General features: G+C 45.0%; 1 protein-coding gene across 4 annotated transcripts in view; it reads left to right on the plus strand.

Annotated features, from left to right (window-relative positions):
• Positions 1-14,801, plus strand: part of LOC141140472 (interferon-induced, double-stranded RNA-activated protein kinase-like) — a 391,078-nt gene that overhangs the window by 150,564 nt on the left and 225,713 nt on the right. For all 4 annotated transcript variants that reach the window (XM_073627695.1, XM_073627696.1, XM_073627698.1 and 1 more), the window contains exon 9: positions 14,215-14,269. In XM_073627695.1, coding sequence (XP_073483796.1) covers positions 14,215-14,269 — 55 coding nt within the window. The remainder of the gene's footprint in view (positions 1-14,214; positions 14,270-14,801) is intronic.

The raw sequence follows: 14,801 nt of genomic DNA on the forward strand, positions 1-14,801 counted from the left end.
CGCCGGGAGAAGAGGAACCGGAGGGACCCCCGAAGTCGGAAGAAGACCCTCCTGGAGCTGTCTAATAAATTACTTTAAAAACCTGTGTAGTGTGTTTTATTAGTAACACTTTTTCCCTAGATAAATGGGTAGGGGTACCATGTACCCCATACTCATTCACATAGGGTGGGGGGCCGGGATCTGGGGGCCCTCCTTATTATAGGGGGCTCCCGGATTCCAATAAGCCCCCTACCCGAAGACCCAGACAACCAACGGCCAGGGTTGTCGGGAAGAGGCCCTTGTCCTCATCAACATGGGGACAAGGTGCTTTGTGGTGGGGGGGCCCTGCAGGGCGCCCCCTCCCCCAAAGCACCCACCCCCCCATGTTGAGGGCATGCGGCCTGGTATGGTTCAGGAGGGGGAGGCGCTCGCTCATCCCCACCCCCTTTCCTGACCAGCCGGGCTGCGTGCTCGGATCGGGGTCTGGTATGGACTTTGGGGGGGACCCCACGCCGTTTTTTCGGGGTAGGGGGTTCCCCTTAAAATCCATACCAGACCTAAGGGCCTGGTATGCCCCGCGCTTGGCGCAATAGGAAAATTTGTTTTTCCTATTGCAGTGAGCACGAGATGCAATACCCTGCCCTTGCGTCTCATCTGGTCCGTCGGACCAGCATACAGACGAACGGGCTTTCCGTCAGGAACTGAGTCCGGTGGACCTACGACGGAAAGATTTGAAACATGCTTCATTTCTAGGTCTGGCGGACTTTTGGGAAAAAAAAGTCTGCGTGAGCCTACACACGATGCCGGAAAGTCCGCTCGTGTGTACGCGGCATTAGAGTACCTTTGCTTTTTGTGCTTTGCACTATGGCTTCAAGGCTTACTACTAAGGCACCAAAACCACCCCAGGCACTGGGAACTCCAGACATGCCTCCAGATTGTCATCCTCTCCGGAGATACCTGACATGGCAAGCAAGGGTGAGTCATTGGAAGCAATTGGTGGTGCAACTGCTTCTCACACTTCAGTCTCTGTATACGTGATTGAAGATGCATTTTCCTCTGCCCTACAGGGCTTAGAAGGAAGATTAGTGGCTTTAATTGCATCCTCCATTAAAGGGGATAAGAAGTGGGCTAGATCCCTCTCTCCCACTCCAAACCCCTTACCAGGGGAACAGTGGAGACAGGATGAGGTATTACCCTCAAAAGATTGGGAAAAACAAACCGATTACTCCTCTGTGGAGGAAACAACAGTGGAAGTTTCAGCTTCACAATCTGAGATACAAATCCTTACGGACATGGTTCGCTCCACTATCATGCTACCCCTAACAGAGTCAGCTGAAAGTCTGGTTTCTTCTTTGGGTTCCTTGAAACCTTCACAACCAGTGCATGCGTTTCCAGTCTACACATTACTAGAGAAGCTTATTTATACCGAATGGGATCATCCAGATAAGCATTTTCTCCCTCCAAAGAGATTCTCAATCCTATGGAGGAAAAATTCACAAAAAAATGGAAAGTTCCAGCAGTAGATGCTGCGATTTCCAGTGTGAATAAAAGTTTAACTTGTCCAGTGGACAATGCACAAATGCTAAAGGATCCAACAGATAAAAAGTTGGAATTCCTGTTAAAATCCTCTCTTTCTTTAGCAGGTACTGTTGCTCAGCCTGCAATTGCAGCTATAGGCATCTGTCAGTCCTTAAGGGCCTCTGTGAACTGGTCTTTTAACGAGCTCCCTGCACAACAGGCCAACGAGCTGGCCGATTCACCAAAAGCATTATGTTTTGCCATAGATGCTATAAAGGATTCTATTCACCAGGCGTCTCGCCTTGCACTTGTGCTAGTACACATGCGTAGGACCCTTTGGCTAAAGGATTGGTCTGCCGAAGCACCCTGCACAAACCTACTGTCTAGTTTCCCATTTCATGGGGAGCGACTATATGACGATGATTTGGATAAATACATCCAGACAATTTCCAGTGGCAAAAGTACTCTTTTGCCAGTCAAAAGAAAGTATAAAGTCCTTCATTTAAATGGACTCCCTCTCCTGCGCCAAGCGCATCTGCCTCTAGGCAGTGGCGATGGATTCCAGAGGAAAATCGCAGGGTCAGGCCCAGGCTCAAAGGAAGACCTGGAGCCGCAAGACTACAAAGCAGAATACTAAGACCTCTTCATGAAGAGGCGTCTCCCCTCACCAAGGTGGAGTGCAGACTTCTGCATTTCACAGAAGTGTGGCAGAGGGAAACTCAGGACAGATGGGCTCTCTCCACAGTGACTCTAGGATACAAACTAGAGTTTCAGGAGTTTCCACCATCTCACTTTCTGAGATCAAACGTTCCCAAGGATCCAGGGAAAAGACAATCCCTGTTTCAAGCATTAGACCGATTATTGACTGAAGGGGTAATCATACAGATCCCCACAGAAGAACAAGGTTTAGGTTTCTATTCAAACCTGTTTACGGTACCAAAGCCGAATGGAGATGTCAGGCCCATCCTGGATCTAAAAAATCTAAATCAGTTCCTAAAAATTCGCTCATTTTGATTGGAGTCGATCAGGTCAGTGGTCTCCATCCTACAAGGCGGAGAACTTCTGGTGTCCATCGACATCAGGTACGTGCATCTGCATGTCCCTATATTTCCGCTCACCAAAGGTTTCTGCGATTCGAAGTGGAACAACGGGACTTTGTTTGCGGCTTTACCCTTCGGGCTAGCCACAGCACCATGGGTATCCACAAAAATACTGACCCCACCTCTAGCCTGGTTGAGGGCACAGGGCATAACAGTGTTGGCATACCTAGACGATCTATTGTTAATAGACCGGTCAGTGACTCGCTTAAGGCAAAGCATACACATTACAACCAGTTACCTGGAAAGTCTCGGTTGGATCCTCAGCCTAGAGAAGTCTTCCTTAAAACCAGTAAGAAGGCTGGATTACTTAGGCCTGATCATAGATACAGCCCAGAAAAGGGTGTTCTTGCCTCCAGCAAAGATCAGCTCCATAAAAGAGCTGGTACGGATGGTCAGGTCCAAAGCAAATCCTTCAATTCGTCTTTGCATGAGGTTGTTAGGAAAGATGGTAGCTTCATTCGAAGCAGTCCCCTATGCCCAGTTCCATTCAAGACTGTTGCAAAACAGAATCCTCTCTGCTTGGAACAAAATGATCCAAGCTTTGGACTTGCCAATGCAGCTGTCCTCAAGAGTGTCTCAAAGCCTCAGTTGGTGGTTACCAAGCCAGAATTTGCTGAAGGGGAAATCCTTCAGATCAATAATCTGGAAAGTAGTAACGACAGATGCCAGCCTCTCAGGTTGGGGAGCGGTACTAGAAGAGACGGCAGTCCAGGACAGTGGTCAAAACTTGAAAGAGCCCTGCCCATCAACATCCTAGAGATTCGGGCAGTGTATCTGGCTCAATCCGACAATGCCACCGCTGTGGCCTATATCAATCACCAAGGGGGCACCAGGAGTCTCTCAGCTCAGAGAGAGGTGAACCATATCCTAACTTGGGCAGAAAGGAATGTCCTATCCCTGTCGGCAGTTTTCATTCCGGGAGTAGAAAATTGGCAGGCGGACTATCTAAGTCGCCAGCAGTTATTCCCAGGGGAATGGTCTCTTCACCCCAAAGTTTTTCGGGTTGTTTGCCAAAGATGGGGGACTCCGGACATAGATATTCTGGCATCCAGATTCAACATGAAGTTAGTCAACTTTGTGTCCAGAACAAGGGATCCACTCGCATACGGAACAGATGCGCTGGTAACTCCGTGGGATCAGTTTTCACTGATCTACGCTTTTCCCCCCGATTCAGTTGCTGCCTCGACTTCTTTGCAGGATCAAGCTGGAAAGAAAGACGGTTATTCTGGTAGCACCAGCATGGCCCAGAAGGTCATGGTATGCAGAGATCGTAAAGATGGCAGTGGAGGGTCCTTGGTCTCTCCCACGAAGCCCAGACCTGCTATCGCAGGGGCCGATATTCCATCCTACTTTACAAAAGCTAAATTTAACGGCTTGGCTATTGAAACCCACATTGTGAAGAAGCGTGGGCTTTCCAGGTCAATTATCTCAAATTTAATCAATGCAAGGAAACCAGTTTCCAGAGCTGTATATTATAGAGTTTGGAAAGCTTACGTTTCCTGGTGTGAATCCAAGGGTTGGCACCCTCGGAGATATATTATAGGCAGAATTCTTACCTTTCTACATTTGGGAGTAGAGATGAAGTTGGCCCTAAGTACTATTAAGGGCCAAGTCTCAGCCTTATCGGTTTTATTTCAAAGACCGCTTGCTACGCATTCTTTAGTTCGGGGTTTTATGCAAGGGGTGATGCGGATTAATCTGCCATTTAAATCACCTTTAACTCCTTGGGATTTTAATTTAGTTTTGTCAGTATTACAAAAACCGCCATTTGAACCTTTACAGCACGTTCCCTTAGTCCTTCTGACTAGGAAGCTGATATTTTTGGTTGCTATATCCTCAACAAGGAGGGTTTCAGAATTGGCTGCTCTTTCTTGTAAAGAGCCATATTTGATTATTTATGAGGTGTTACGCGCTCGTCCAGGCTTTTTGCCAAAAGTGGTTTCAGGCTTTCATCTGAATGAAGATATTGTCCTGCCATCGTTTTTCCAAAAACCATGTTCCAGGGAAGAAAAGTCACTACAATGTCTGTCTTGATGTAGTGAGAGCAGTGAAAATCTATTTAAAGAAAACTGCTCGGATTCGTAAGACTGATGTCTTATTTATTCTGCCAGAGGGTCCTAAAAAAGGACAGGCAGTGTCGAAATCCACTGTTGCTAAGTGGATTCAGCAAGTTATAATTCAAACTAATGATTTAAGGGGTAAGATTCCCCCTATTCAAGTTAAGGCACACTCTACCAGAGCGGTTAGTGCTTCTTGGGCAGTGCGTCACCAGGCCTCCTTTGCTCAGATCTGCAAGGCCGCAACTTGGTCTTCGGTCCATACATTCACAAAATTTTACCAAGTGGATGTAAGAAGGAATGAGGATATCGCCTTCGGGCGCAGTGTGCTGCAGGCAGCAGTATAAGTCCTCAATGTCTGGGGGTGCCCTATTTGTTGTGTCTTCCTCCCCTCAAGTAGCATTGCTATAGGACGTCCCACTAAGTAAATACTTAAGGCTCTGTGTCCTATGATGTACGATAAAGAAAATAGGATTTTTAAAACGGCTTACCTGTAAAATCCTTTTCTTGGAGTACATCATAGGACACAAAGGTCCCGCCCCTCTTTTTATGGGGTGTAAGTATTGCTTGGCTACAAAAACAGAGGTACTCCTGGAAGGAGGAGGGGTTATATAGGGGAGTCAACTTCCTTTATTGGGTGTGCCAGTGTCAACACCTGAAGGTAGCTATAACCCACTAAGTAAATACATAAGGCTCTGTGTCCTATGATGTACTCCAAGAAAAGGATTTTACAGGTAAGCTGTTTTAAAAAATCCTTCTTTTTTTTTTTTTCTGAATTTTCGGTCTTTTTTTGTTTGTTTAGCAAAAAATAAAAATCCCAGTGGTGATTAAATACCACCAAAAGAAAGCTCTATTTTTTGTGAAAAAATCCATAAAAATGTCATATGGGTACAGTGTTGCACGACCGCCTAATTGTCATTCAAAGTGCGACAGCGCTGAAAGATGAAAATTGGTCTGGGCAGGAAGGGGGTGAAAGTGCCCAGTAGGCAAGTGGTTAAATAAGTCCACAGTGATTTAGCTTAGTGAACAAGGTGAGGCTAAACTGTAACTGTCACATTAAGACCTCATGCACATTGGGCTTAAAAATGCCACTTTCCCAAGTCATCTTCCACGACGGCCACAAGAGAGGCTTCTCCCACCTAGCACAGGAAACACATGATCCACATTATTTAAGGCATGCACCATAGTATACCATCAGTTCTTGTGTTTCTTCCAGCCAGGCAGGAGCACGCATCATGCTGTGATTTATTTTTTCTGCAGGCCTTCCTGCTAGGTGGCAGGGGCCTTCCAGCTGTGGCAAAGTTTGAACAGGGACAGTGAGCCTGGGGGTGTTACCAACGCAGGGTTCTCTTTTGTAGCTGCCTAAAAAGAATGTTTTTGGCACAGGGGACCTCCCTTCCCTGTTTTGGAGCTGGGTCCAGTACCATACCCTAGCCTGGGTGTGTTTGCTTACAGAGGACGATTTGTACCCACTGGAGTGCTCCCAGGGGTGGATGTGAGCTGCTCTGTCCTGCGCCATGAGGCCGGTTGCCTATGGTGGACGCCGCTGTCCATGTGGACCTTCTGCCTGCTGTTTGCCCCAGCCGCTGAGAGGAGGCCATGATGAGTAACCTCATGGCCGGCGTGGCAGAAGTGACGTCGGGGGTTACCGGAAGTTGTTAAGCAGCCATATTGTGTGTGGCAAGTGCAGACTGGAGGTGGCTGAGGCTATGGCTCTCCTTAGGCCCACATCTTTCCCCATGCTGGAGCCAGATCCACAGCGCCAGGCCATGATCCTCCCTGCAGGACTTAAGGGCATGGAGGAGGCAGCACCGGGTGTCATCTTTTTACTACCTTGCTGTGCACCATGGAGGGGGCTGCTGGTGGCAATGCAGGTATGGAGACGCCCTGGGACTCTTGCTCTAAGTTAAGAAAAAGGGGGCTGTGGCACTCACTTTTTTTTCTTCATACCCGGTGGAAGGGGCAATGGATGTCTTTCAAGGGGGTCAGATGGCCCTATTCATGTTATTTTTGTTATTGTGATTCACTTTTTACAGTATGTATTTGATGTGGTATACACCTGGTGGTGATCTTTCACTCAAATATGGGTGGTTATTTTTCCTGCATATTTTGGTCACCTTTTGTTCTCTCTCCCTGCAGGTAGTGGCTCTAACCCTGTGTGTGGGAGCTTGTGTATTAGGTCACTTCTCCTTCAAAAATTTTGCTTAAGGGGCCTTTTACCTCGAGCCCACGTTCTTTTGCCAGAACAAGGGGAAGGAAATTAGAGAAACAAAAGGGGAATTACCTAAGAAGAGTTTGTTTTAAAAAAGTCTCTGTCAAGAATGCACGGATTATCTCTTTAAAAATGAGGCTGTTTCTCTCTTTAAGGGATTACTTGAAACTGTGAAGAAAGAAATGTCTGTAGCTATGCAATCTTTCCAAACTAACAAAGCAGGTACCTCTGGAGCAGAACCCTTATCTAGTACCTCCAGCGCTACCCCAGTTATAGTTTTGCAGGTCCCAGAGGTCTTCCCTCAGGAACAGGGAACTGTGGAAGAGTTGGAAGAAAGTTCCAACTCTGACCCAGAGCAAGGAGGAAAGAGTCTATACATTTCAGCGATTCTGGTTTCTCTCTGAAGACAGAGGGATTACTGGATGCCATTTATGATACTTTGGGCTTAGGAGTGGAAGAGAATAAAGAACTCTCAGTCCACGACGAAATATAAGCAGATCTGCAAACAAAATAAGCCAAGACCTTTCCAATCCATGACACCCTAAAATACATGATTCTTATGGAATGGAAAGAACTGGAAAAGAAGATATCTTCCCCCAAAAATTTAAACATGATTTTTTTTTTTTTTAAGGAGAAGGACACCGGTCTATGGTACAAATGCCCCAAGCGGAGAGGGTTGGTCGTATGCTGTCCCTATTGATTAAACCTAATACTCCCTCCTCTACCGTTTCGGAGATTAGGACAGCAAGCGGAGACATTACTACTGACGCGACAGATAATACAGGTATTCAGCGACTATTATAAATCTCTGTATAAATCCAACAGGGGAGTAGGGTGTGAAATAATGGATCATTTTCTCCAGGGAATATCAATCCCGACCTTGTCAGAGCAGGATAGCACAGATATGGAAGCACCAGTGACCCTAGAGGAGCTAAAATGGGCAGTGGCTGGGATGCCCAGCCAAAAATCACCAGGCCCGGACGGGCTCCCAGTAGAAATATAAAAAAAGATACGGCGAGGTATTACTCCCAGACTTGCTGAAAACATTGGGGTGGGCGTTAACCAGTGGGAGTCTCCCTACCTCAATGTCGGAAGCCACCATTACCATAATGCACAAGGAGGGGAAAGACCAACTGGATGTCTCCTCCTATCGCCCAATCTCATTATTATGCACCGATGTAAAAATCCTGGCTAAAGTTTTAGCAACCCGCCTAAACAGATGTATTCAAGGCCTGATACATCTGGACCAGTCGGGCTTTATTCCCAACAGATCAACTAGCATTAACATCAGAAAAGTCTTCTTGAATCTGCAGATTCCTACTGATAACTCCGGCTCTAAGGCCATTTTGGCCTTGGACGCCGCCAAGACCTTCGACAGTCTTGAATGGGACTATCTATAGAAGGTGTAGTGCAATTTGGGTTTGCCCCCCTCTTTTATTAGATGGGTTAGGCTACTTTTATAGCGAACCAAGAGCAAAAATTAAAATTAACAACGAACTCTCAGTTGTGTTCAAGTTGGAGAGAGGGACGAGACAGGGCTGCCCCCTGTCTCCCCTACTGTTCGCCTTTGCAATGGAACCCCTAGCAATTGTGACAATATCAAGGCTAGACATACAGGGGTTCCGGCGCCAGTTAGTAGAGGACAGGATAGCACTGTTCACAGATGACGTCCTGTTCTTCCTTGGGGATGTTAAAACCTCGTTAAACTCAGTGATACAAATGGTTGGTGAGTTTGGGCGTTTTTCCGGTCTGGTCATCAATTGGGATAAGTCGGCTTTGTTACCGATTGACCCACTTGGCGATCAGATATTACCAGGAATTTCCCACCTGAAAGTAGTGGCCAAGTTGAAATATTTGGGTGTTTGGATCACGACCGATATAAACCAGTACGTTAATAACAACTTAGCCCAATTTTTACTGAAATTAAAGCAAAAGGGAGATACTTGGTGCCAATTTCCCCTATCTGTTGCAGGTCGTTGTAACCTAATAAAGATGATATGGCTACCACAGATATTGTACCTGCTTCACAACTCTCCGACCTGGATAGGTCAGAACTGGTTCAAGAAAATAGAATCCCTTTTTAGGGAATTAATTTGAAAAAAGGGCCCCATCTAGGACTAGCTTGCAAACGTTACAATTCTAGATTAAAGAAGGAGGTATGGCGATTCCGCACCCGAGATTATATTTTTTGTCATCCCAGCTGCAACACCTAGTGGGCTGTGGAACCTCTAGTAATAGAATGCTGATAATGGGGGTCCCACACAATACACTAGTGGAGACACTAGATTCAGACTCTATTATTTACAGATGCCCGATGATAAAACTAGTCAGTAAAGTGTGGCAGGTAACAAAGGCACTAATGGGGTATAATGGGGTAACAGAATATACCCCTTTTATGGCATAACAAAAACTTGGCCGAGATGAGGGGTATAGAGAAACCCAGGGAATGGGAAGGTATTAGACGTTTAATTCAGTTATATGAGGGTAACCTCATGAAGTCATTTCTAGACCTAAGATGGGAATTTAACATATCAAACAAGGCGTTTTATAAATACCTGCAGATTAGGCACGCCATTCAAGTACAGTTCAGGTCTCAGTCTATGGAGTGGACCCAGATCCCTGTACTCCTAAAAATAATTAACTTAGCCTCTACTAAGGGTCTAATTTCCAAGTTGTATGCTAGTTTGGGGGATAGAGTTATTAGTGGAGTGGGACCTCTTAAGAGTAGAGAGGGGTTTGAGAGAGACGTAGGGCCAGTAACTATGGAACAATGGGATAAGATTCTAGAACAAGGAGCCCTGGTCTCGATTTCTCCTTCGCAGAAGGTTTCTCACCTGTTCCTTATCCACAGAGTGTATTATACCCCCAAAGAATGTTTAAACTTGGATGGAAACAAAATGATGAGTGTTCCAGGTGTAAAGCGACAGGAGACCTTATCTACATGGTGTGTAGGTGTCCAAAGCTTTTCAGATATTGGGTGGAGATAACTGATAGGATAAATAAAATCTTTGGGAGTTCATTGGAATCTGAGGCCAAGACATGCCTATTAGGGAGCTTGGAGGAAGATAGTCTTGCCCGGTACTACCGAAGCAGTATTGAGATGCCTGTTCCAAGCGAGAAAATTAATTTCACAGAAATGGCAGGCACACACTCCCCCGACTGTGGGGATTTGGATAGAAACCATTAATTCAATGGTTTGGAGTGAGCGAGTGTCATATATTAGACAAAATAACCTCAAAGTTCGAGAGAATGTGGGGACCTTGACTGGAGGAGATGGGGTGCCCCGTACATGGGGATGGGGGTGAGCTGAGGTGAATCCACTCCCGCTCACCACCATGTCCCTGTCTCCCCCACTCTTTCTTCTTTCTGTGGCCTCTTTCCTGTACTCTCTATCTGTCTATGGAGTGGATTTTCTCTCTCTTTTCGGCTATATAGATAGACAATAGATAAGAAGACATGTATAGACAATGTTTGGGTGATGTGTGGTAGGGGGGTGGGATTAAGTTGCGAGAGAGCGAGGGAGTGGGAATATAAAATAATAACAATGTTTTTGTACTATGCGAAATTACATGTTAATTCACGATGCTGTATGTTTTAAATTTTTGCAATACGAAAAACATTAAAAAGGAAATATATACAAATGCCCCAAGCTAGACGCATCTTTAGCTAAAGTGTCTAAAAAATATGAATTATCTTTTGACAATTCTGGTGTTTTTGAAGGACCCAATGGAATAGGGAAGTGGAGGGCTACCTTAAACTGGCATGGGAGGCTTGCTCTGTAAACTTCAAGTCAGCACTGGCCACTACTTGTGTTGCAAGGACCTTAGATTCTAAATTCTAGACACCGTCCCTAGTCTTAACAAAGCCGTAGCTTATATTGCGGATGCTTCAACAGAATCAAACAAATTTACAGCTAGATCAACGGCGCTTATAATTAAAGCCAGGAGAGAAAATTTGCTCAAATTGTGGAATAGGGACGTTGCTTCAAAGTCGGGGTTGTGCGCTCTTCCTTTTTCAGGGGAAGTCTTGTGCGGTAAAGAACTGGAGTTGGTTCGAGAGAGGACTGCGGTCAAGAAAAAAGGTTGGCCCATTCCAAGAAAACAAACGACAAAAAATAATTTTCGTTCCTTCAAGCGGCCACAAGTTGGAGATCCCAGTAAACAGGAACAAAACAAAAAATGGCAACACAACCGTGGGAGTGGCAGAAAAAGATTTATTTTCAACCAGCCCAGTCCAAGGATAAACCCCAGTGACTCTCCTTGCATGGTGGGAGGGAGACTGGGGGCCTTCCTTGCGCCATGGTATTCAATCACGAGCAACAAATTCATCCTGGACCTCATAGAGACCGGGTACAGGATAAAATTTAACGACCGACTCCCAAATAGATTTTGCCTGAAAATTCTTCCAAGAAACGAAACAAAATCCGCAGCTATGACATCTCTATTACAAGGCACGCTGCACCAAAAGGTGATAAGCTTGATTCCGCTATTTCAAGCGGAAGGCGGCTTCTTCTCCCACATATTTTTGAGGAAAAAACCCTCAGAAAAATTCAGATTAATTCTGAACTTGAAAAAAGTCAATGCATTCATGAGGTACAAGAATTTCAAGATGGAATCTATCTACACTGCAAGGAAACTTCTATCTCCCAAGGCTTTCATGCTCTCCCTCGACCTGTCAGACGCCTACCTCCATATCCTGATCCATTGGGAATCAAAAAGATTCTTAAGATTTGCGGTAAAAGGCTCAGGAAAGGCGCTGTTCTTCCAGTGCAATGCGCTCCCTTTCAGCCTTGCCTCGGCACCTCGTATTTTTACCGAAGTTCTGGCAGAGGCCTTATTGGTGCTAAGGACCGAGGGCGTACAGATCATCCCCTATCTAGACGACCTTCTGTTCTTGGGGGGAAGTAATACAGTGTTTGAATTTAACGATTAACCATCTTCAAAACTTAGGGTGGTTAATAAACCTGCAAAAATCTCAACTCCAGCCAGCCCAGAAATTGATGTTCCTAGGCTATGTGATCGATTCTATGGTGAACAAAATATTTCTCTCACAGAGGAGAAAATCCAACCACTTACATCAGCAATATCAGTACTTTGCCAGAATCCTCAATAAAATATCTAATAAAGGTCTTAGGCCTAATGACGACGTCTATCTCCGGTGTCCTGTGGGCCCAGTTTCATATGCACTACCTCCAAAACTTCATGCTCTGTTTGGAACGGGCAGGAGGAATCCCTAACAACTCTGGAAGTCCCTCAATTGGTGAAAAAATCATTAAAAAGCCATCTATGGTCTCAGCCAAACCCATTTGTAGTCACTACGAATGGAAGTGCGTGGGGTGGGGAGTGCAACTACAGGGTCAGTGGGCTCAAGGAGCATGGCCACCACACATGGACAAGTCCTCATCCAATGCAAAAGAGTTATGAGCAGTCTTGGAAGCTCTAGTCGCATTCAATGTTCCTCTAAGAGGCAAGCATATTTAAACACTTTCTGACAACATAACATAACACAGTCTGTTACATTAACAAACAAGGCGGCACAAGAACCTCAGGACTGATGGAGATAGCAGACAACCTTTTGGCCCGGGCAGAAGGGAACCTGGCATCTCTTTCGGTCGTTCATTTAATAGAAGTGAACAGTCTGGCGGATTGTCTGAGCAGGAGAAAAATAGTTCCGACAGAGTGGTCCCTAAATCAAGCAATCTTCGAACAAATCTGTCAAAAATGGGGGAACACCAAAAATCAACCTGTTTGCAACAAAGGAAAACAGGAAGGTAGACAAGTTTTATTCCCTGCAGAGGGAACCTCTCAGTTTTGGGGGGAGGGGCCCTGCTTTTTGCCTTTCCTCCTTTCTCCCTAATCCCAAAGCTAATTCAAAAGATAACATTTTCAGCAACAAAGGTGATCCTCATTTCCCCCTACTAATGCATGTAGCGGCCCTCTCAAATTTTTGGGATATGCGTCTGGCAGATCCCACCCTAATTAAAAGATTTTTTTACAGCTATAGGTCATAAGGCTAAGCCAAAAGTCTCTCTTTCCTTCCTGGGATCTCTCAATTGTACTAAAAAGATTCTGTAAAGAACCTTTTGAACTTTTGGAAGAGTCTTCTACCAGACTTCTAACTCCTGAAAACAGTGCTCCTGGTAGCTTTAGTTTTAGCCAGAAGAATCGGTGAGCTCCAGGCGCTCTCAATTGCGGAGCCTTATTGTATTATCTTTCCAGACAAAATAGTCCTAACCTTGGATCCCGCTTTCCTCCCTAAAGTAGTTTCGGGCTTCCAAGTTCGAAAGAAATTATCATTCTGTCTTTTTGTAATGAGCCCACACTTGATAAAGAAGTAGAAAGTTGATGTCAGAAGGTGCCTAATTACCTACATAGAATGTACAAAGGATTGGCTATCTTCCCCTAGTCTTTTCATGCTGTTTTCTGGGCCTAACAAAGGAAAGAATGCTTCAAAAAACACTATTGCTCGGTGGATGAAGCTGGCGATCTCCTGAAGCTCATCGTGCATCTTCTATATCACCTCCTAATTTAAAAGCTCACTCCACAAGAGCGATGATGACCTCATGGGCTGGAGCTTCCCCTATCCAGATCTAAAAGGCTGCCACCTGGTCCAGCTATCAAACCTTCGCTAAGCATTACTGTTTGGATCGGCTGTCTAGCATGGATCATTCCTTCAGGGGAAAGGTGCTGTAGACCGTAGCCTCCCCGCCTTAATCAGGTAGTTCCTTTTATGGTCCTTTCTAGTGGCCGTGCTGGAAGATGACTTGGAAAAACAGTTATTACCTGCTAACTCACTTTCCAGGAATCTTCCAGGATGGCCCCTATTCCCACCCTGAAGTTTATGTATTGAGTGCACATGTTATGGGTATTACTGTTACATTGGTATATATTGTCACCTTGCCTTCGATCATCTGTTATAACTGAGGGTATACTGTGGTGCATGCCTTAAATAATGTGGATCATGTGTTTCCTGTGCTAGGGGGGAGGAGCCTCTCTCTCATTGTCGTCCTGGAAAGCGAGTTAACAGGTAATAACTTTTTTTTTTTTACAGGCATCTGGCATTTTTCTTTTCAGCCTGTAAGAGAACCTCCTATGATTGCCTATGTATCCATGCACACGTAGGTGTTTACAGGAGTATTAGAAGAGACTGTTTACAGACCGAAAGAAGAAAAAAATATGTATTCTGGCCAATGGAGTCCATTAACGGTAAAGCGTTTCATGCGCCTAAACATGTGTGCAATAGGTGACTTTGGACACTTCTTTAACAAACATTCCAGGTTTTCTTATGTATTAGGAATAATGCAACTTTCTAACTAATAATGGTGGTATGCCGCCTTATTCTTTTGTAGTGCCAACAAAATGTGTTCAAGCCTAAAGATGTCAGAAAATATACCTTCAAAGCCAGTAAGTAGCGACTCTCTGGTATTTTACAACTTAAATGTATAGTGTTTGTATACATGCAGCTCTTAATAAATAGTAATTTAGTTCAAATAAAATACACTATATTACCAAAAGTATTGTGACACCTGCCTTTACATGTACATAAGTTTTAATGGCACCCCAGTCTTTGTCCATAGGGTTCAATATTGATTTGGTCCAACCTTTGCAGCTATAACAACTTCAACTCTTCTGGGAAGGCTGTCCATAAGGTTTAGGAGTGTGCCTATGGAAATGTTTGACCATTCTTCCAGAAGCGCATTTGTGAGATCAGGCACTGATATCGGACAAGAAGGCCTGCCTCTCGGTCTCCGCTCTAATTCATCCCAAAGATGTTATATTGGGTTGAGGTCAGGACTCTGTGCAGGCCAGTTAAGTTCCTCCATCCTAAACTCGCTCATCTGTGTCTTTATGGACCATGCTTTGTGCATTGGTGCATATTCATGTTGGAACAGGAAGGGGTCATTCTCAAACTGTTCCCACAAAATTGTCCAAAATG

Source organism: Aquarana catesbeiana, linkage group LG04, assembly GCF_042186555.1.
Source record: "Aquarana catesbeiana isolate 2022-GZ linkage group LG04, ASM4218655v1, whole genome shotgun sequence".
NCBI lineage: Eukaryota > Metazoa > Chordata > Amphibia > Anura > Ranidae > Aquarana > Aquarana catesbeiana.